Source organism: Leucoraja erinacea, chromosome 1, assembly GCF_028641065.1.
Source record: "Leucoraja erinacea ecotype New England chromosome 1, Leri_hhj_1, whole genome shotgun sequence".
In the NCBI taxonomy this organism is placed as follows: Eukaryota; Metazoa; Chordata; class Chondrichthyes; order Rajiformes; family Rajidae; genus Leucoraja; species Leucoraja erinaceus.
The window spans coordinates 132,263,631-132,288,455 of NC_073377.1; the positions used below are offsets into that span (position 1 = coordinate 132,263,631).

General features: G+C 39.9%; 1 protein-coding gene across 1 annotated transcript in view; it reads left to right on the top strand.

The window, feature by feature from the left end:
• slc7a11 (solute carrier family 7 member 11) overlaps positions 1-24,825 on the top strand; it is a 199,527-nt gene that overhangs the window by 164,925 nt on the left and 9,777 nt on the right. The window contains exons 9-11 of the mRNA XM_055643379.1: positions 7,280-7,376; positions 10,820-10,969; positions 18,301-18,478. Of these exons, the coding sequence (XP_055499354.1) occupies positions 7,280-7,376; positions 10,820-10,969; positions 18,301-18,478 (425 nt within the window). The remainder of the gene's footprint in view (positions 1-7,279; positions 7,377-10,819; positions 10,970-18,300; positions 18,479-24,825) is intronic.

Consider the following 24,825-nt stretch of genomic DNA (forward strand, 5'->3'; position numbering starts at 1 on the left):
AACACACACACACAGTCAAACACACACACACACATAGTCAAACACACTCACACAGTCAAACACACACACACACACACACACACACACCAAAACACACACACACACACACACACACACACACACACACACACAGTCAAACACACACACTGTCAAACACATAATCTAGGACTTCATTCGATAGCCAAATCTTTCAATTTGGCTTTGGAATTGGTCAACAACTCCAAGTCTTTGACTTGAAGGCATACACAGAGTCATGAACCCATTAGCTATACTGCACTGAAACAGTACGTTCTGCCACTTTGTTCATGCCCACCAAAAGTGGCAGACTGGGCTAGTCTAATTGCCTATATTTGGTCCGTGGCCCACTAAACTCTTCTTAACTTATATCTGTCCAACTGTACTTTAAAAGTCATGCTTGGGTCCACTTCTATATCTTCCTCTGGCAGACCATTCCAGATACAGTCTACACTCTGAGTGAAAAGGTTGTCCCTGAGATTGCTCTTATATCTCTCTCCTCTCACCTGAAGCCTATGTCCTTGAGTGCTTCAACTTCCTTAGCGTTAATATTGCCGATAATTTGCCATGGACCATGCACATTGATGTAACAGCCAAGAAGGCACACCAATATGTATACTTCCTTGAGATATTGAGCAATGAGCAAAATTTGGCAATGCTCACACTAACTTCAACAGCTGCACTGTCAAAAGCATATTGTCAGGTTGCAACACAGCTTGATCTGGGAACAGCTCTGCCCAAGACATAAGAATTTGCAGAAAGTTGAAGATATAGCCCAATCTATGACACAGACGATACTGCCCACCATTGAATCCATCTACACTGCATGCTGCCTCAGAAAAACAGTCAACATAATTAAAGTGTTGTTCCACACAGATCGCTCCACACCTAATCTGAGGAAAGATATTCTTGCCATAGATGAAGTACAGAGAAGGTTCACCAGACTGATTCCTGGGATGTCAGGACTTTCATATGAAGAAAGACTGGATAGACTTGGTTTCTACTCGCTAGAATTTAGAAGATTGACGGGGGATCTTATAGAAACTTACAAAATTCTTAAGGGGTTGGACAGGCTAGATGCAGGAAGATTGTTCCCGATGTTGGGGAAGACCAGAACAAGGGGTCACAGTTTAAGGATAAGGGGGAAATCTTTTAGAACCGAGATGAGGAAAGCATTTTTCACACAGAGAGTGGTGAATTTCTGGAATTCTCTGCCACAGAGGGTAGTTGAGGCCAGTTCATTGGCTATATTTAAGAGGGAGTTAGATGTGGCCATTGTGGCTAAAGGGATCAGGGGGTATGGAGAGAAGGCATGTACAGGATACTGAGTTGGATGATCAGCCATGATCATATTGAATGGCGGTGCAGGCTCGAAGGGCCGAATGGCCTACTCCTGCACCTATTTTCTATGTTTCTATGTTCCACCTTCTCTCTGCTCCTATCTGGCGAAAGGCACATAAGCTTCAAACACACCACAAGGTTCAGTTACAGCTTATTCCTGAAGGCTCTGCACTCAGCTGGCTCCGTTCCTACCTTTCCAACAGATCCCACTTCATCTCTCTCCACAACCACACCTCTGCTACAGCCACAGTCACTCAAGGTGTTCCCCAAGGCTCCGTACTCGGCCCCCTCTTCGTCATCTACATCCTCCCCCTTGGTCAGATACTCCGCCACTTCAACCTGGACTTCCACCGTTACGCCGATGACACCCAGATCTACCTCTACGCCAAATCCCCCCACAACCCCCCCCCTCCCCCCTCTCCCATATCAACTCCTGTTTGTCAGCTATAAAAACCTGGATGCAACATAACTTCCTCAAACTCAACAGCGATAAGACAGAAATCCTCCTTCTTTCATCTCCGCAACATCACCAAACTCAGACCCTCTCACACACCTCCCGCTGCTGAAAGACTCATCCATGCCTTCATCTCCTTCTGACTGGACTATTGCAACTCACTTCTCCTTGGCATCAGCTCCACCTACATCAACCGACTCCAACTGGTCCAGAACGCAGCCGTCCGACTCATCACCCACATCAAATCCTGGCATCACATCACTCCAGTCCTCAAACAACTTCACTGGCTTCCCATCTCCCACCGGATCACCTACAAAATCCTGATCCTCACTTACAAAGCCCTCCATCATCCCCCCCCCCCCCCCCCCCCCCACATCTCACTGACCTCCTCTCCCCCTACCAACCCTCACGGTCCCTCAGATCCACATCAGCCGGTCTCCTCTCCATCCACAAGTCCAACCTCGGTAGTTTTGTGGATAGAGCCTTCTCCAGGGCAGCTCCCATGCTCTGGAACTCCCTCCCCCAACTGATCCGCAATTCCGTGTCCCTCACCATCTTCCAGTCCCACCTCAAGACCCATCTCTTCACCTCTGCCTATCCTTAGCCACACGTCCCCCTCCCTTTTCATCTGTGCATTAATTGCCTCATATTGTGCTTTGAATTGTATTCTGTCTTTACTTTGTGTACTAGTCATGTCTCTACTATTTATTTCATTCAACCTTACATGTTTTTCCTCTACCTGCTAAATTTTTGTAAGGTGCCCTTGAGACTCTTGAAAGGCGCCCATAAATAAAATGTATTATTATTATTATTATTATTATTATTATTATTATTATTATTATATATTATTATTATTATTATTATTATTATTATTCCCCTCTGTTATCAGACTTCTGAACTGCCCTTTTGTTAGCTAGGTACAGTCTGATTTATCTCATCCCCATTGTGGACATTGGAATATACCTATCCCACTGATGTGTTATAATACTGAGAACAACATTCTGCACTTTGTACCTTCCCTTTTGCTCTATCTATTTTATTTGAGTTTGACTTGATTGTAATTATGTATAGCATTATCTGATCACAATGGATAGCATGCAAAACAAAGTTTTTCACTATCTCTCGGTACATGTAACAATAATAAACAAAAACCTAAACATCAACCCAGTTTTAGAATCCTCTATCCTGGGAAAATATGGTCATTTTATCCTGCATTCATAAAGAGCATTCACTTAATCCATGCCCCGCATGATCTTCTACACCTCAATAAGGTCACCTCTCAGCTTCCTACATTACAAAGAAAAAAGTCCTAGCCTATTCAACCTCTCTCTATATCTCAAGCCTGCAAGCCCAGGTAACATCCAGGTGTCCTACTGACACCCTTCCTACAGCCGAGCGACCTGAACTGCAATATTCCAAGTGTGGCATTAAATTTTGTGCTCAGTTCCTTTCCCAATGAAGGCAAGCATCACACTATCTTCATCACACATCTTCATCACTCTATCCACTTGACTTACCTTTTCTCAGGGAACCGTGCATCTGAGCTCCCAGATCTCTCTGTTCTCTAACATTTCCAAGGGCTCTCCATTTACTGTATATGTCCTGCCCTGGTTTGACATACCGAAATGCAACACACCAAAGTGCAACGTACCAAAGTGCAACACCTCACATTTGTCAAAGCTAAATTCCATTTGCCATTGCTTGGTTCACTTTCCCACCTGTTCCAGATCCTGTTGTAAACTTAGCTATCCTTCCTCCTTGTTCACTCTACCACCAATTTTGATGTAATCTGCAAATTTACTATAATTACATTGTCATCTAAACTGTTAATGCAGATAACTAACAACAAGGGACCCAGCACCAACACCTGAGGCACTCCACTGGAAGCAGGCCACCATTCATAAAAACAATCCTTCAACTATACTTTGACTCATTGCTCCAAGCAATTTTGAGACCAATGGGTTAGATCATGTTGGAATCCCTGAGGGATAACCTTCCAGACTAGTCTTCCATGCAGATCTTTGTCAAAGGCCTTACTTAGTGGCAGATTATGAAGCTAAGCTGACGGGTTTGTTTTTTCAACAAAGTCTAAGACTTTGTGTTTGATAGTACGATAGTTTGACAATACATGTGTGGAGCTCATGAACTGAACTCAATGTTTAAATAAGTAATTTCCAGCAGTTTCAAACAGAATGTTACCCCCAGCAAACACCTGTTCCTGTACTATAGTTTCTCTACTCTTCACAAATTTTGCCATCTATTTAACTAGCCCTGTGTGAATCACGTGCCAAGTCCACCTACATCCACTTCTAGTATTGTCTGACAAGCTACGCATTTCAGTTACGACAATCGTCAAGTTCAGGAAGCTGAAGCAGAAGGAAACAGTAAGCAGGGATCCATGGTTAATTACATCATGTCCATGCAAAAACTTGCAATATGCTAAAAAAACAAATTTGGTACTGTTGTGATATACTCACAGCGTTGACTTCCCTTGAAAACATCATTTATATATTGACAACTTTAGAATACAAATCTGGGGTGGCTAACTTGTCCTCAGCACACTGAGCTCAGGAGATGGGGACAAAGGGAACTTAAAGTTACATTAAGTATGAAGCCAGCTGGGTAGTCTGTCTTTTCACATTGTAACAACATGCAGAAAAGGTCAAGACAGGGTTTCATTGAGAGGTAAACCCAAATAAAATCTTACTTTGGAGAAAAAGGATGGGTGATGTTTTGTGTCTCAACCCTTTAGGAGGGCTCTTCACCGATCCTTTTTCTCTAGTTAACCCACAGTTGCTCCAGCACTTTTGTCTATCTTTGTCTATCTTCGGCATGGACTAGAAGGGCCAAGTTGGCCTGTTTCCGTGCTGTAATTGTCATATGGTTGTATGGTTATATAAACCGGCACCTGCAGTTCCTGCCTACACATCATTGTCTGTTCCACTGCAAAATCTCCTCAACGTATGTTTACCGTGAAGATGTTTTCCTGTAGAAAGGTTTCAACCCAAAACATCACCCATCCTTTTTTTTTCCAGAGATGCTGCCTGACCCACTGAGTTACCCCAGCACCTTTTGTCTATCTTCAGTATAAACCAGCAGCTGCAGTTACTTCCCACACATTACACATTAAAATCTTACTTTGTTTATTTCAAACACTATTACATTTTATACAGGTAATTAATTGTAAACCTATTGTCACACTGCCGATTTAAAAACAAGTACCATTCGGACAAATGACATTCTTGTAAATTCATTAGTGGCGTCACATGGCTTGCTTGCTGTTCTGATATGAAATATAATTTTCTTGAACAATAATGAAGAAAAGTATCTCTAATATCTCAGATTACATGGCTAAAGGTTTAAAACTATGTTTAATCTTTCAATGCACATGAGCTGTACCTACAGTGGGCCAACTTAATATGCAAAGGTATGCTAATGTATTTCCTTAATAATACAATCTAAATTCTAAGTGCGTATTCAAGGAATTTTACAATATATTTTTGTGCTGACTCCAGAATAACCTAATGCATACTAGACAGTAAGGCATTTGGATTAGTTAAATATACAGTCACTGCAAGGGTAATGTGGTGATATAGCTATTATTTTGCCTGAGAAAGAATTTGTAACTTCAATGACGTCCATGTAATTTCTTATTATTTTTGGTTTTGTTTAGCAAGTTAGAGCATGCTGGTGTGAAGGTCCTGGATGTGAAACCTTGGACTTACTCATAGATTCTTTTTAAATGACATATTTTGCATTCCAATGAAGTCTATTTATTTGACAGGGCATGTGTGGATATTATGGACTTACTCTTGTTAAAATAACTAAATAGTTTAATCGCGAATAAACATTTTAGATAGCATAGACTTTAAGAGTCAATCATACAGTGTGAAAACAGGTAATTTAGCCCAACTTGCCCATGCCAGCCAGCATGCCTCACCTACGCTAGTCCCACCTTCCTGCGTTTGACCAATATCCCTCTAAATCTATCCGATCCAGGTACCTGTCCAAATGTTTCCTGAATGTTGCAAATGTTCCTGCTTCAACTACCTCCTCTGGCAACTCATGCCACACACCCACCATTTTTGTATAAAAAAGTTACCCCTCAGGCTCCTGTTCAATCACCCCCCCCCCCCCCCCCCCCCCCCCTCACCTTAAATCTATGTCCTCTGGGTTCTTGATTCCCATGGTCTGGGCAAAAGATCCTGTGCATTTACCCAATCTATTCCAGTTACAGATCTTACCATATATATCGGACCTAAACTAAAATCATAGAACAAATACAATGTCCCTTTGTTGTAAATTATGATTTAAATTTTGCACAAATTTTGACCACTATGAATTTGGCACAACAAACTGGCATCTTTCCAGTTGAAATTGTATGTTATGTTACCCCATTTGCTCAGAGTTCTCATACAGAAAGGAGACTTAATCCGTTGTCTGGATTGTGCTGAGCTGTCAAATCTCAGCCAGGGATGTATTTTTCTTAACCATTTGTTTCTGGGATATGGCCATTATGATGTGGCTGACAGTTATAGTTATCTCAATTGCCCCTTGAACTAAAAGGTTTGCTAGATCATGTTAGAAAGCAGAAGGGTCAGTTATTTTGATGGTCTGGAGTCACATAGAAGGTTGTCACTTAAGGGTAGAACTATTCTGTCCCTTAAAAAACAAAATTAAATCCTGTAGTTTCACAGTTGCTAATTATATATTTTTTACTTCTAAATTTATTTGGTTATTTAAATTTAAATTCACAGCTCCTCATGTTACCACATCACAAATCAATAACTATAGACCCTAGTCCAGGAACTTACTCCCCATAGGAACACAATTAGCCTCCAATGCCACTTTAAAATCAGTCTTAAAAAATGTAAATGGTTACTTTTGAAGCTTCTGAAGTAAATCCTATTGTGGCTTGTCTGAATTTCTATTCCCCTTGAGATCCAGTTTGGGTTCTCATCCATATTAATCTGACAATATAAAGCTTTCTGTCAAATCCTTTGCACTTTGAACGCCTGCTATTTATATGCTCATACAGACATGTGAGAAGACTTCATCTTATAACATCTGATAAAGATATGGAAATAGCAGTCAAACTTAAAGTGAAATCAGTTGTTCTTCCTCATGGAGGCAGTCAAATTACATTAGATTTTTTCCTGATATAGCAAATAAAATTATTTATTTGACCAGGTAAAAATAAATATGGACAAATGTGAATTTATTGTAGACTGAGTCATTTGCTGTATTTTATACAGAACTTAGGGAGCTAGCTGAGGTGAAGAAGATTTTAAATGATGTATTTAATATATAGGATTTGAGGTGAAATTATTGTTCTAAAAAGAGTACTTAGATTATCACCATCTTCCAACAAACTGTGTGTACTCATGAATACTACATTGCATATTCTGTTTAATGGCAAGCATGCAAGAAGTCGGTTTCATAATCCATTGTATCTCTTCAACCAAATAGAATGTTTTTTGTTGCTTCACGAGAAGGTCACCTTCCAGAAATTCTGTCCATGATCCATGTTCGTAAACACACACCTCTTCCTGCTGTTATTGTGTTGGTAAGAAAGGATCTACATATTTAAGTACCCATTCCACACCTAATATTAGTTTATAAATCTCATGTCCTACTTAGGTATTAGCTACCTTAACTGAACAGTGGATTATTGTTTTTTTGCAGTATTCCCACATATTTTGTAATTTCATTTAACAATGTCAAGGGATTTTTTAAAAATGGAACTATTACACAACTAAGATAGACACAGGCAGCATCTCTGGATAGAAGGAATGGGTGACACTTCAGGTCGAGACCCTTCTTCGGACTTGACCCGAAACAGCCCCCTTTCCTTCTATCCAGAGAGGCTGCCTGACCTGCCGAGTTACTCTAACATTTTGTGTCTATCTTCGGTGTAAACTAGCATCTACAGTTCCTTCCTACATATTACATTATTAAGTCTTTATGATTGGGAAAATGTCATATTCAGCAGCCAAAGGTTAATGTCAATACATTTTTTTAATAACCAGGGGGATTGGAAGAGGAATAGAAAATGTTTGTTGTAGTCTGACTGAAAATAGCTGATCTGCTGTTGAGTATCATCACGAGTAGCATTTCTTAGTTATTGGCAGAGTCCATTCAGAAAAACCCAATGAAACCTATCTCCAGGAGGATTTCACAGCATCTGCTAGCAGTAGGCACCATCAGAGCGAATACTCAATTAAGAGAACACACGCAGGGACTCTGAGAGAATAATAAATCACATATATTTATATTAGCTATATTTATAGGCATTATTGTTAGCAGAGCTTTGTAACTTTGTAACTTAAGTGAATTAGGGTCTGCCTAGTTCTGAAAATACCGAAATTTCACTAGATTTGAAATAAATATAATGTATTGGGATGATTAATATGAACCACTTCTTCATGCAAGGTTGCAAGATATAGGCTGTGCATAAACAAAGCTTTCAAGGCATTGATAGAACTTTGTTAAGAAAGACCATTGGGTGGGGGGGGTGAGGGTATGGAGCTGTGTGCATCAGCCAGGACAAATCTGAATTGCAGAACAAACCCATGAGCTGAATGACCCATATCTGATGCTCCCAGGTTGCTGGGCATCACTTAATATTGATATAGGAATTAAAATATGGAACAATGATGCAGCAGAAAGTGAAGTAGCAAAGGTGTTCAGGCTTCTGATGTGTGGTTGAGAAACAAAACAAGATTTACTCTGTTTATATTCCATTTGGGTAGCTTACAACCTAACAGTATGAATATCGAATTCTCCAATTTTAGATAACCTCTAACTAACCATCCTGCTTTCCTCCTCCCCCCACCCCCTCCCCCCTTTACCGCTCTTTCCCTCTCCTGAGCCGCACATGGACTCCCACCTATTTCTCTCCTCCACCTCCCCCCCCCTCCTTGCACTTTCCTCCCACTGCCTTCATAATTTACAACTCTTTAAACCTGTCTCATACCTATTGTTCTCATCTTTAGCCTTTGTTCCAACTAGCAACTGTCTAAAAAAAATCCCTTTGTGGGGTTGACCTATTACCTGCAATGCTTTGTCTGTCCTCTCCCATTTTCCAGTTTTCTTCTCTTCCCCCTACAATCAGTCTGAATAAGGGTCTCGACCCGAAACATCATCTAACGATGTTCTCCAGAGGTGCGGCCTGACTTGCTGAGTTACTCCAGCACTTTATGTTCTTTTGTTTACTCTTCAACGATCCATCTGTACTTGATACACTAATCCTTAATATTACATTTGGTTAGCTGCTGTGTGAAATGATCTAGTATGCAACAGTGGCAATAGGATTTGTCAATGGTAAAAGATACCAAAATATTGAAGTATAAATAGATTGATAAAAAGATGCTTCAGGCTGCTCTATCACTAATCCTTGTTCAAATTGTTCCTTCGTAAATTATTGTTGTATTTCTTACTCTTCCTGGAATAGAAAGGAGTTTTATAGTATCAGTTTAATATTTAGATATACTAATGTAATGTCCTTTTACTGTTGTGATCTTGGCTGGGTCATAATTGATCATTAGTTTAATTGTCTGAGATTATAGCCCTGTACTCTTCCCATATGAAGCCCATGATAAATTCTGTGGATAAAATTTGATTAAAAAAAATATAAGGGCTGGTAAATCCTTCGGAACTGTTCGCACTCAGTCACCTCGACTTTATTGAAATCCTAGGTGCAAGAAAAGTTATGATGATAGACGAAGGGAGACTCCAAGCAATTGTGGATATCCTCAGATGAAAGAGAAATCAAAGAGGTTTATGGTTGACTTCATACTGACCAGGCATGAATAAATTAATGGAAGTGAATAGCAGTGAATTCAGATTTTCAGCTTCTGCTTTTGAAGGTGTATTTCAGAGTTTGATGAGGAAGCAACAGAAAATGGAGCAATCAAACCTTCCTTCGTTGTTGGGAATTGTGAAGCAGCAAGAACCTTGTTTTTGTGTTAGAAGCCCCAACTTTGAATTGTTTTTTCCATACACCAGTTTCCCTGTAAAGTAGAAAACATTTTTGAAAACCGTGTCAATTCTAAAAATGTTTGTTCTTATCTGCAATAGAGATGGTATTTGATAGTTGTTAGGAGAATCAGCTGCCATAAATGACCATCGTTCAAATGAGTGGCAAGAGATTTAAGTCAGAGTTGACTGGCATGTGATAGAGAATAGATAATAGGAAATAAGTGGAATGGAATTAATGGGATTGTTCTGAGAGCCAGTACAGACTTGATGGGTCGTAGCCTTCTCCTTTGTCATTTGAAAATATGAAATATGAAATATGAAAAAGGAATAGCAGACTAAAGTCTAAAATTTCCCACTAATAATTTGAAGTTTGGAAACACAAGCCAACTGATGGTTCTTCACCTGCCCCCCGACCCCCCCCTCACCTCCTGACAACCATCTTCAGGAAATTGTCACAAGTAGTTTTCCTGCGTGCACAGGGACTACATGTACTTTGCTGTAATGAGGAACTTAAAAATGTAGGGCCTCTAGCTATATTATCAATCAAATAATAGCCTATTATTTGATTGAGGAGAACAAGAGTTGGCAATAGGATTGCCTTTCATCATAGATAGCCCAGCATTCAAGGAGAATGTATTTATTAAACTGACCTCTCAGAAAATAAAGATTCAAAATACTTATCAACAATTGGGTATCATCCTTGGAAAAAAAGTTTGTATTTGAATGATGAAATATACTAAGTTGGAAGCAAATGATACAATCCCTTAGTTACTCAATCCTTGGGAGTTATTTTATGGACTGCCGAATGAGTCTTAACACATTAACTTGTGCAAACTGAGAATATAATACATAGATTTGTTTTATGTGGGATATATTTTTGTTAAGCAGATTTTTAACATGAATGGACAATGGGAACACAATAGCACTGGAAGATCTTGCAAAAGATACATTATTGTATGTCCTAGTTATCCTTATGTCTTGCTAAATCTATCTGAACCATTAATTGCTTTCCACATCTATCTCTTCCAGTATCCTCTAACGGTCCTCATGCTGTTTGTGAGTGACCTCTACAGTCTATTAAACTTTCTGAGCTTTGCCCGATGGCTGTTCATTGGGCTGGCAGTGACTGGTCTGATCTACTTGCGGCACAAACGTCCGGACATGCATCGCCCATTTAAGGTAATATTCACTGTGCTTGTAAATACTATAGGCTGGCACTCACCTGCAGATTAGTAAAAGTTGAATATTGGAAATATTTTGTCTTTCTCATCCTTTCACATTTAAAATGTGAACGTGCAACTCGGTAGCATTCCTGTTTAGCTCCCTTTAAGATTTCAAAAATGTTACAGTACTGTAGCTGGATAACTTTGCATTTGTTGACATGCTTGTTTGAAGATTAACAACAATTACAAAGAAAACCCACAGGAAGCAATTTTATAATCTACGTCATATTTTATTATCTCCCCTTTTCCCCACCCTCTACTACTTCACCCAAAGGGCCAAATGGCCTACTCCTGCACCTATTTACTCTTGTACAGGCTTTCCTCAAGTTGGGTTATTTTATTGGCACTTGACAGCCTCTAGGATATTACCCGAGTGGTCTTTTATGTGGATAAGTCCTCAATTATAGAATAGGTGGAGATAAAATTGATGAAATCTATGTAAACCTTAACTGACACTCACATATCAGTAGAGGTCAACAGGTAAGAATGATCATGTAGTTCATCTTAACATTCTCTAATCTCTAAATCCATTTTACTGCTACCTCACCAGCTGTCATTAAATCAGACTTCTTCATCTTTTGGGGAAAAAACGAAACATTTCCAAATATTGTCAGAACATCGAAATAGATTTCTTAATAGTAGAGCATAGATTCCCGTCATTGTGGACCATTCTATTTTGTAACTTTCTTAACTTACACAATCTATTCCTGCTACAGAATCTAATAATCGTAATCCAAGTATGTTTTGCACCATTCAAAGAATTTGATTTGTCATACAGTCATACCAAAAATAGCAACAAGGCACACAACTACATAAAATTTAACATAAACATCCGCCACAGTGGATCTGCCACATTCCCCACTGTGATGGAGGCCAATAAAGTCTTATCTTCTTTCCTCCTTTTCTCCCGCGGTTGGGGCAGTCGAACCATCCGCAGTCGGGACGCTCGAAGCTCCCGCGATCGGGGTGATTGCGAGCTCCAAGTTCACAGGCTCCAGCGGTTGGAGCTCCCAGGGTCAATCCCTGGCAAAGGGACGGCTAGCTCCGCGATGCTATGTCCGCAGGCTGCCGTGGTTGCACTAATGGGATAAACAAACTCAGCGCCAAATTTGTTAGAAGTACCACAAATGAAAAATTAATTATTTACAACTTTCTAAAGGGATTTGTATAAGCATTTAGGGGAATCAACATTTGTAGGGCTGGTGAGAAATAGTAGGAAGTGGTGTTGACAAAATTGCTTTAAAAGGATCCAGGTATCCTTGAATGATCTTCTAATTCATAATCATTCTATGATTCTGTTATAGTTAAAAGGGTAAGCAAGGCTTAGAATCCAATAAACATATCACCATTTCTGAACATGTCTAAAGAAGGGTCTCGACCCGAAACGTCACCCATTTCTTCTCTCCAGAGATGCTGCCTGTCCTACCCAATTACTCCAGCAGTTTGTGTCTACTCACCATTTCATTGCAACCTCATAACAGTATAGACATAATCCTAAAACCAACATCATAGCACTTAAAGTACATCATCAAATATTATGTTGCTTGAGTATTTATTTAGTTTAGTTTAGAGATACAGAGGGAATACAGGACCTTCGGCCCATCAAATCCACACGACCAGCGATCCCCGCATATTAACACAATCCTACACCCAATTTATATTTATAATAAGCCAATTAACCTACATACCTGCACATCGTTGGAGTGTGGGAGGAAACCGAAGCTCTCGGAGAAAACCAATGCGGTCATGGGGAGAACGTATAAACTCCGTACAGACAAGCATCCATAGTCGAGATCGAACCCGGTCTCTGGCGCTGCAATTGTTGTAAGCAATCGTTGCAGCAACTCTATTGCTGCACCATCATGCGCCCAGTAAATCAATGCTTTATTTAAAATGCAAATTAATGTTGTGCTCACTGTCCATGTACATACACGGATGATTTTCCTGCCAGAACTGTATTTCACTGAGATATTTCAGGAGTGAATCTGTTGACAGAAGAAAATTTCTTCAATTAAATAATCATTACTTTTTTTGTTGAATGGAAAGAAAAATTAGAAAAGTCAGTTTTCCAAACATAATGTGAAATGCCTATTATTACCAGTTCCCATTTGTTTTTGTACAAGGAATTAGTTGAGGTAATGGAAGTCTTGTTGTAAACTGCATTTGGAACAACATTTTATCAAAATACAAAAGGGTGGTTGATCTAGTGACCATGAACCATGGCAGACCTATTCCTACGAGAGTCTATGTAAAACTCAGTCAAACCATTCTAGGTTTGATCAGTCATTCTAAAGAACAAAAGCGGCATTCATCTTGGGCCACACACTTTTAACATACCTAAGATTGGCAGCATTCCCAGGAAAACATTCTTTACCTCAAAAATGATCTCATGAAATAGCATGGAACCAATTTATGTGATTGCTATTATATTCTATGTATTTTTAAATGTCAATCATTTACAATTTTCACGACTGACCTTTGACTTTGACTGTGCGCACAGCTGAAACTTAACAAAAGCTCCTTTCACATTGCACTGAAAAGATAATCAATGTTTGAGGTCATTTACCACTGCTACCACAGAGTCTCTATGAATGTGTAATATCAGGTACCTAGGAACATATTGCAAGGAAGGAAGATGTCAAGCAATTCAGATGAGATCATAAACCTGGAGTGCAAAATTCAGGGAGCTTATTGCACTCATACGAATCAAGATGTATTATTTTATCAAGTTAAACTCATTTATTTATTCTTTACTGACTACATATATTTTTCTTAACATTGACCATTGGGAGGGTGCAACCACAATGCCAACCACATTATTCCCCCCAGGTATTACATTCCTATTCAATAATTGAACATTTAACTGTGATGAAAATCAGTTGAAAAAACAGTATCTCCAGTTTAAACCTATGATTTAGCCCCAAAGCGCCAAAGGGCAAGGTGAGAAAAATGGATGGTGACTTCATATGGGTCAGCTGGAATTTGGGATAGAACCCAAATGTATCAAGACCACCTCTGTTCAGTCCCATCACAAACCAGGGTACTTTTAGAGGCTATTACTCAGCATTGTCAAACTTGCAAGTAGTAATATAATAATCTGCCATTTTGGGTGTGGTAATGTATTGGGGCTATTTGTCTAAATATCAAAGATGACAAATCAAAGAAACTAGTTAATTCAATTACCATTATTGGTGCAGAACATCGCAACCAATAAAACCAGAAGTAAAAGTCCACCTTCTACTGAAGTTCAAGCAATGTGGCAGTTATGAGGAAAAACTGCAGCTCCTATCACTGACTCCATGATTCCCAAAAGGGTCAGGAACATTAGCTGTTCCCCAACATCAGTACTGCTCTCAAGAAAATTCTGAGATCTTCAGCCTCACTTATATATGCTTCTTCAGCTTTTTCATGTGCCATGTCACCACTCTTTCCATCTCACTTAATTCCCTGTGTCCCACTTTTTTCCCGCCTGCCTTTCTTTCAGTAAAAAGCAAAGATTATGCCATGTAGGTGCGCCAACTCACAATATAAATGTGTTATAGCACATCACTTCAGAAAGTCAGTTTTGTTGACATTGTTAGTTTAGTTAGTTAGTATAATCAGTTTAGTTTAGGTTTGTTTATTGTCACTTGTACCAAAGTACGGTGAAAAGCTTTTTTTGTTGTGTGCTATTCAGTCAGTGGAAAGACAACACATGATTACAATTAAGTGGTGCACACTGTGCAGATACAGGAAAAAGGAAATAACATCTAGTGGAAGATAAAGTCCAGTAAAGTCCAATTAAGAATGTCCGAGGGTCATCAATGAGGTCGTGGTAGCTCGGGACCCCTCGCTAGTTGGCGATAGGACAGTTGCCTGATAACAGCTGGGACGAAACTGTCTCTGAACCTGGAGGTGTGCGTTTTCACACTTTGTACCTCTTGCATGATGGGATAGGGCAGAAGATGTAGTGTTCAGGGTGAGACTTGTCCTTGATTAAGCTGGTGGTCTTGCCGAGGCAGCGTGAAAGGTAGATGGAGTCAATGGAAGGGAGGTTGGTTTGCGTGATGGTCTGGGCTGCGTCCACAATTCCCTGCATTATTTTTACGGTCTTGGATGGAGTTGTTCCCAAACCATGCTGTGATGCATCCCAATAAAATGCTTTCTACGCACATCTGTAAAGGTTGGTGAGAGTTGTTGGGGATTTGCCAAACTTCCTAAGCCTTCTAAGGAAGTAAAGGCATTTGTGTGCGTCTTGGTCATTGCTTCGATATGGCTAATCCAGGACAAGTTGCTGATGATATTTACTCCTAGGAACTTGAGGCTTTCAACCATGTGAGCAAAAAGTTTTTATAATCCTTGAGATTCATTATTAATTTTCCATTCTTACCGAAATACAAACTACATTTTGGTTTTCTGAGTCTGCATAACATAGGTGATGCCCTGGAGCGGGGCCTTACATCATCGCCCGACGCAGCTTTAAATGGCCACGGGACTTGTTAGTGCCCGCCGGGGGCTCCAACACCAAGACCCGGAGCGTGGCCTTGCATCACCTTAAGTCCCGCATTAATGGCCGCGGGACTTACTTACCATCGTCCGCTGGGGGCTTTGACTCTGACATCGGCAGGAGAACGAGGAGTGCAAAGGAGAGATAAGACTTTGCCTCCCATCACAGTGAGGAGGAGATTCACTGTGATGGATGTTTGTGTAAATTGTGTTGTGTCTTGGTTCTTTTTTTTGTGTGTATGACTGCAGAAACCAAATTTCGTTTGAACCTCAATGAGGTTCAAATGACAACAAATAAATTGTATATTATTGTATTGTATTGTATTGTATTGTATTGTATTGTATTGTAAATCATAGAATGATAGAGTGTAGGGGTTATACAGCAGTGAATCAAACCCTTTAGCTCAAATGCGTCTATGCCAACCAAGATGCCTCTTCTAAGCCAGTCCAAATGCCTCATGTTTGGCCCATATCACTCTTAATCTTTCCTCATAATGTACCTGTCCAAATGTTTTTAACACATTGTTATTGTACGTGCCTCAGCTAGTTCCTCTGACTACTTATTCCATACACCCACTGCCTCTGTGTGAAAAAGTTGTCTCTCAGATTTCTCTTAAATATTTATCTTCGCATAGTAAATCTAGCTCTGGAAAAATACTTTGTGCCTTCACCCTATTTATTACCCTCATGATTTTATATACTTTTATATGATCGCCTATCAGCCTCCTGCACTGCAAGGAATAAAGTCCTAGCATGGTCAATCTCTCCTGTAGCTGAGGCCCTCAGGTCCTAGAAATATCTACGTGAACTGCATATATCTGCATATGAATCACATTGAAGTACCATCTTTTTAAGGAAGAATGTGAAATTGGCTGCTGACTCAGTATTATTCAGTCAAAATCCACCTGACAGTTTTTTTCCCCACTGTCTAAATAATGGTTTTTATTTTGGTTTCTTGTGTCTCATTGTGTTAAATGTTTAGGCCATGAGTGAAGAACTGTTTACAAATACAGTGTGACGAATGGGCTCATTCATAGCTGTGAGCTGGTCGCTGGTCCTGCGATTATTTTCTCTCAATATTTTCTTCATTCTGCCGTTTTCTCTAGTGGCCCTTTCAAGTTATTCAATTCACTATTTTATCACTTACACTCTTCCCCTACACCGCTCACAGTTTATCTTTCAGCACCTTCCTCGTTCATTCATTTAATTTCTGCTCTTTGCACTGGTTTAATCTGCGTTTTACGCAGCTCAAGGTGAATATTTTTAAATCTGAACATTTGTCTTCTTAAAAGCAGAGAATAAATGGATCTGAACAAAGTTCTTACAAGAAACGAATTACACAAATCTTACTCCTGAGTTCCTCATATTAGATTCATAACCAAAAATCTAACCTAGCTAAATAATTATTTAAAATGTTCTGATTAATACCATCTAATAATGGCCTTTATAAATCAGAGCATTGAGTATAGAAGCTGGGATGTAAAGTTAAAATTGTACAAGGCATTGGTGAGACCAAATCTGGAGTATGGTGTACAATTTTGGTCGCCCAATTATAGGAAGGATGTCAACAAAATAGAGAGAGTACAGAGGAGATTTACTAGAATGTTGCCTGGGTTTCAACAACTAAGTTACAGAGATAGGTTGAATAAGTTAGGTCTTTATTCTCTGGAGCGCAGAAGGTTAAGGGGGGACTTGATAGAGGTCTTTAAAATGATGAGAGGGATAGACAGAGTTGATGTGGACAAGCTTTTCCCTTTGAGAATAGGGAAGATTCAAACAAGAGGACATGACTTCAGAATTAAGGGACAGAAGTTTAGGGGTAATATGAGGGGGAACTTCTTTACTCAGAGAGTGGTAGAAGTGTGGAATGAGCTTCCAGTGGAAGTGGTGGAGGCAGGTTCATTGGTATCATTTAAAAATAAATTGGATAGGCATATGGATGAGAAGGGAATGGAGGGTTATGGTATGAGTGCAGGCAGGTGGGACTAAGGGGGAAAAAAAAATTGTTCGGCACGGACTTGTAGGGCCGAGATGGCCTGTTTCCGTGCTGTAATTGTTATATGGTTATATGGTTATAATGGTGAGATAAACTTGTAATTCCAGATAAGAAAAATAACTGGCCCCTATGTCATAGCTCATGGATTCGGACGGGCAGTGTGAAGAAAAGCCCCTTTGGCCCACTGGTCCATGCTGACCAAGATGTCCACCTGTGGAAGTCTCATTTGCCAACATTTGACCCAAATGCTGTAATATTACTTTAAATTGTGAAATCAAGTGGACTCCAAAATAGAACACAGGTGTCAATTAAATTAACACTTAAGAAGAATAGATGAAATAGAATAGTTGAGATTTTACAAATGCTTTCCTTACCATCTGGAAGGATGAAAGATCTGTATTCTCTTTCAGTGTTGCGTAAGAATCTAAAAGGAGCAGATCTCTCTTTACAAAATACATCTGATTTTAATCCACTGAATCCCATAATGGGCTTATTGTTTAAAGTCAGCATGACTTTATCGTAGAGTCGTAGATTTATGCAGCAGGGACACAGGCCCTTTGACCCAACTTGTCCATGCCAGTCAAGATATCTACCTGAGCTAGGCCTATTTGCCTGCTTTTGATCTATATCCATCTAAAGTTTCACTCTCCATGTCCCTCCCTAAATAATTTGCGATCATGGTCAGCATAGACATGGCAGGCCAAAGGCCCTGTTCCTGTGCTGTACTGTTCTAAGTTCTGTGATTGGAGCTGATTTTACTAAACTAGGTTTACCAATTGTATTTCAATATTTTCTCTTTGTTGCAGGTGCCTCTGTTCATCCCAGTTTTCTTTGCTTTAACTTGTTTCTTCATTGTTGCCCTGTCACTCTACTCTGACCCCATCAATACTGGCATTGGATGTGCCATCACACTAACTGGTATTCCTGCCTACTATCTGTTTGTCGTGTGGGACAATAAGCCAAAGTGGTTCAGAAGACTGATGGGTAAGTAAAGTATATATTTAATTACCCTAGTGCACAAAATAAACATCTGAGTGCATTGCACCTAATTCCTTCTTTCAAATGATATGCCGGGAGATTTATTATTGCCACCGATGTGTACCGATGTACAGTGAAAAGCATTGTTTTGCATGCTATTCAATCAAATCAGATAGTACTGTACATAAATACAACCAAGGCAAACTCAATTGCAATAGGTAGAGCAAAGGGAATGTTACAGAGTGCAGAATATAGTTCTCAGGATTGTAGACCTACACATATAGAGACAAAGACATGTCTGCAATGAGATAGAGGAGAATGGGCAATGTCAATGTAGCATAATGGCAATATTTTACTTTTAATGTTAAAAACTAGATAAAGGTGTTAATGTGTAACACTATAATACTTCAATAATACCTCTTTCATCTTTGTGATCAGGAAATGAGTTGGTACGTTGTTCCATCATCTGCTTTTAAATACCATTGTCACATATACCTATCAAGTATCCATATCAGACCGGGTCTACATGTCTAGTTTTAGACTTTACTAGACTAAGTGGGACCCGTTGGGTCCCATTCTCACACGAGAGGCCTGGTCTCCCAACGCAATATTCCACCACTCACCCATAGCCCCCAACTGCGCAGGCGTGGGTGACTCACAGCTTTCTGGGACTTTCTCGCTGACACACGGCTTTCTGGACTTGCTCACTGACACGTGGCTTTCTGGACTTGCTCGCTGACTCGTGGCTTTCTGGACAATCACTGATACGGCTTTCTGGACAATCACTGATACGGCTTTCTGGACACGCACTGACTCACGGCTTTCTGGACTCATCTGACAGGGCTTTCTGGACTCATCTCAGGGCTTTCTGGACTCACTCACGGCTTTCTGGACTCACTCATGGCTTTCAGGACTCACTCACTCACTCACTGACCTACGTTTTCTGGACACTCGCTGACTCACGGCTTTCTGGACTCACTCATGGCTTACTGGACTCACTCACTCACTGACTCATGGCTTTCTGGACTCACTCACTCACTGACTCACGACTTTCTGGACTCACTGACTCATGGCTTTCTGGACTCACTCACTCACTGACTCATGGCTTTCTGGACTCAAGCATTCACTGACTAATGGCTTTCTGGACTCACGATAGCGATATAGGGTACCGTATTCGCACAAATTTAATTACAACGCAGACAAGATGAGAGTTTTCGTAATAGTATAGATTTTAATTTATACTTTATACGAGATACAGCGTGGAAACAGGCCCTTTGGCTCATCGAGTCCGTGTACACTAACAACCTACACACTAGGGACCATTTTCAATTTTACAGAAGACAATTAACCTACAAACCTGTACGTCTTTGGAGTGTGGGAGGATACCCAGAGAAACTCATGCTGTCACAGGGAGAATGTACAAGCTCCGTCTAGAAAGTATCGGTAGCCAGGATCGAACCCGGGCCTTTGCCACTGTAAAGCAACAAGTCTACCACTGGGCCTCTGTGCCACCGTGCCACCCTAAATTTAGAATTATTAATACATACTGTCTGATCCGTTGAGATCTTCCAGTACATCCTTGTTTTATTTCATAATTAACTGTTGCTGAAATACAGTTTTGGAGTTTCACCTATGACTGAATAGATGCTTGGAGTGAAAGGTTATTTACTGCATAAATCCTGCCAAAACAAAAACAGAAGTGGTACCTCAATTTGTGCCATGATACAGACTGCATATACTGAAAAATCATAAATTATAAACTGAAAATTATAGAGATTTATCAGCATTCACAACGGTAATATAATATCTTAGGTCGTCAGAACAAATTAATCGTGAAGTTCACTTTCAGATATTTACCTGTGTACTTTCAGTTATTGGGTATTTCTGCTCACTGCCACAATGATCGATAATTCATAAATATTAAACAAAAAGCAATTTTCGCATCTGTGTATGTTGAGCTACTCAGGCAAAAACATTTAATTAACTTTCTAAAACTATTTTGTGTGTACGGGGAAAAATATTTATCCAAAATTTAAAAGGAATAGAGGAAGCAATCACAACACTCCAGGAGCCACATAATGAACAACAATTCGGAAGATTTAGGAGAAAAATTATTATCAGTGAATTACTAAGAGTTGCTTGAGTTAACAATCACCAGAATGCTTCCCAGTCTCCTATTTGGTTTTCATTATTGGGCAGTCGAAAGATGAATAGATCCTACCAATAATTCTTCATCAATCCCTAAAAAACCAGCTCCCACCTTCATCACTATTCTGGAAGCAAGGTGGGTGAAGATCATTGTGTTTCCTGGATAGAACATAGGTTTTCATGAATCACCGCATGGCAACAAAAAAAGTAAAACACAAATTCAACTGCATTTTTATTAATTGTTTTATAAAATATATCAGATCAGCAGAAATGAAATTTACTCAGATAAATAGTGAAAATTGCATATAAGAATATGATTGAAAGATTACCACAAAGTCTTGAGAATATTTGATATTATTTCTATACGTAACTGAAAATTCCAAAGCATTAAATACATAATCACAATTTGCACACTTTGAACAACTGCAATTAAATTGTCATTTTTACCTTGTGTGTGCTCAATGACTTTTACTTATCAGCTTCTCCCTAAAGCCGTGACAATATTTTCATCAAGTGCAATGACCTTATGAAGGAAATGTGATTGGTGCCATCATATCAGATGCAGTTTACTGTATCAGATGGAGTTTATTGCATCTGCATTTTAATTTCCTCAAAATGAATCAGTACAGTTTAGTAGCCTCGTGTCTTGATACATGCTGCAAATCTTCAATTCATGCTGGAAAGCAATCAGCAAGGTTCAGGAGCTTTTATTATGATAAAATTTATATTTCTTGGATAAATAATCCATCCAGATTGGATGTGAGAATAAAATCAAAAGACAGTGATCTGATGAAACATATGCCTCAAAATGTACTCCCAATCGATAGCACCTAACACAGTGCACAGTAGCATCAGAATGCTGTGCACTGTACTGAAATTCACTCCATTTAAATCAATAGAATAAATTTCTTATGCAGGATATGGGCGGTTAATTAACTGACCGGAGATGGATTCCTCAGCATTCAGCTTTTGAGTTATTTAAACACATTCTTTAAAATGAACGAGAAGGTGAGTCTGGTAAGTGACAAACAGTTGGAACAGAGGTTTTGAGTGAAAGAAGCTGCAGTGAGATGGAGAGTGAGTGTAGTATCAAGTAAAGTATTTTTTTCCTCGTGCACAAATACAGTGAGATGCAGATACAATGAAAACCTTGCTTACAGCAGCATTGTAGGCTCAGACAACACACAAAAACATACCTTTTTACATAAATTATCTAAGGCAGCAAAAAGAGAAAATGTGTGCAAAGGGTGTGTGTGTGAGAGAGAGAGAGAGAGAGAGAGAGAGAGAGAGAGAGAGAGAGAGAGAGAGAGAGAGAGAGAGAGAGAGAGAAGAGAGAAAGAAATACTATGAGTAACCTTTGACTGAATACCTAGAACTTGATAACAGCCAGTGAAATATTATAATATGCAGTCGTAGTTGTATAATAGGTGACCATAAAGCAAATAGCAAATTAGATTAATACCCAAATAATCTTTAAAAAATATTGGTACATACATAAATGTTGATAGATCCAATTTGAGATCCATCATGTTGGAGTCATAAAGTCATACAGCACAGAACAGGCTTTTCATCCCAATTTGTCCGTACTGATCAAGGTGTCCCATCCAAGCTAGTGCCATTTCCCAGTGTTTGGCTGATATCCCTCTCAACCTTTTTTATACATGTACCTGTCCAAGTGGCTTCTTAAAATGTTTTGAAAATCCTACGTGAAATGTTTTCACTCAGATTCAGTTCAGTTTATTTTCAACCCTTTTGGCACGCTGGCCTTTATCGGTAAGGGCATTCAGTATAGAAGAAGGGACGAAAATCTCAGCAGGTTCCGGCAGCATCTGTGGAAGAAAATGGATTGCTGACCTTCCAGGTGAGGTACTTTCTTCTCATTGAACAGCCTGACTCATCAGTCTGAAGAAAGGTAATGCCTGAAAGATTACGGAAGACGTAAACCAGGTCCAGGTGAGCCAGAAGGAGATTGTGGGAACCTTCGTCCCGATGAGTGGAATGGGAATGGATGAACTCAGATGATTAGCAGGGTGGCATGGTAACACAGCTGTAGAGATTCTGCCTTACAGCATCAGAGACCGGGTTCAATACGAACTACGGGTGCTGTCTGTACGGAGTTTGTTTGTTCTCCCCATAACCTGCATGGGTTTTCTCTGGGAGCTCCGGTTTCCTACCACACTCCAAAGCCGCACAGGTTTGTAGGTTAATTAATGTAGTAACATTGTAAATTGCCCCAAGTGTTTGTAGGATAGTGTTGGTGCACAAGGATCGCTGGTCAGCATGGACTTGTTGGGCCAAAGGGCCTGTTTCAACACTATCCCTAAACTAAGCTAAAATAAACTAAACTCAAATGTTGCTGTATAATCACCATGACCTGTAACATCATGGCATAAAAAAAATCCTTCCATCTGCCATTCCCATTAAATTGTGGGTCAAACAGGAATGAGTAAAGAATATAGTCAGGTTTAGTTGGAACCACAATGAGCACATCTAAAGCAGAGGGACTGAGCTGGCAATCAATGCTACCCATAGGAGAACTGCTGTGCTTCAGGCAATGCTAAGTTAATAACAAATAGTAAACATTACTACGAGACCTGGGTGTCATGGTATGCCAGTCATTGAAGGTAGGCATGCAGGTGCAGCAGGCAGTAAAGAAAGCGAATGGTATGTTAGCTTTCATTGCAAAAGGATTTGAGTATAGGAGCAGGGAGGGAGGTTCTACTGCAGTTGTACAGGGTCTTGGTGAGACCACACCTGGAGTATTGCGTACAGTTTTGGTCTCCAAATCTGAGGAAGGACATTATTGCCATAGAGGGAGTGCAGAGACGGTTCACCAGACTGATTCCTGGGATGTCAGGACTGTCTTATGAAGAAAGACTGGATAGACTTGGTTTATACTAGCTAGAATTTAGGAGATTGAGAGGGGATCTTATAGAAACTTACAAAATTCTTAAGGGGTTGGACAGGCTAGATGCAGGAAGATTGTTCCCGATGTTGGGGAAGTCCAGGACAAGGGGTCACAGCTTAAGGATAAGGGGGAAATCCTTTAAAACCGAGATGAGAAGAACTTTTTTCACACAGAGAGTGGTGAATCTCTGGAACTCTCTGCCACAGAGGGTAGTTGAGGCCAGTTCATTGGCTATATTTAAGAGGGAGTTAGATGTGGCCCTTGTGGCTAAGGGGATTAGGGGTTATGGAGAGAAGGCAGGTAAGGGATACTGAGTTGGATGATCAGCCATGATCATATTGAATGGCGGTGCAGGCTCGAAGGGTCGAATGGCCTACTCCTGCACCTAATTTCTATGTTTCTATGTTTCTATTATAAAATAATAAAAAGCTGATAACAAATAGATTAGAGTAAGGATTGTCAATCTGCTACAAACAATCCAGAATAGTTGTAAAACATTGAAAACTGTTGGGAGAAAGATGTTCCATGCAGATTCAAAGCCTAAATGATGGTGAAGTCTAACTCACGAGAGCGAAAGACAAAGCTAAACCGGAAACGTCACCCATTTCTTCTCTCCAGCGATCCTGCCTGTTCTGCTGAGTTACTCCAGCACTTTGTTTCTATCTTCATTTGAACCAGCATCTGCAGTTCCTTCCTACACATTTTAAAGGATGTGTTTGAAAGGAAACCATGTAGAGCTGCACCCTCTCCACTCACACCACTCATGCAGCTGTCCAAATATCCAACTTTATTATGTTTCACCCATAAACCCAAGACTTAAAGGCAACAAGAGAAAGATACAAAGAGAGAGACACATATTTTGGAGTAAGTCAGCAGGTCAGGCAGCATCTCTGGGGAAAAGGATTGAGACTCTTCTTCAGACCAGGGGCGCCTGGAACGTCGGCCCAATATCTCACCTATTCCTTCTCTCCAGAGATGCTGTCTGACCTGTTGAGTTACTCCAGCATTCTGTGTCTATCTTTAGGTTTGCTAATGAAGCAATGAATATGATCCAAAAGATGGTTATTACTGAATAATAGCAAACACAATTTCCAGTTTTTATTGCAGTCCCAAAGCACTTAGCACATCCTGACTAAACATTAAACAGGTCTACTCTGATAAAAGAAATGCATTGCAAAGCAACAAATATTTTATGACTGATTATGCCTGGTGAAGAAACAACATTTGTTTGATTCAGCCTGTGCTCCCTTGGTCTGCAGTTACAATAAAGATAAAATTTTCCAACCTGACATTTAAT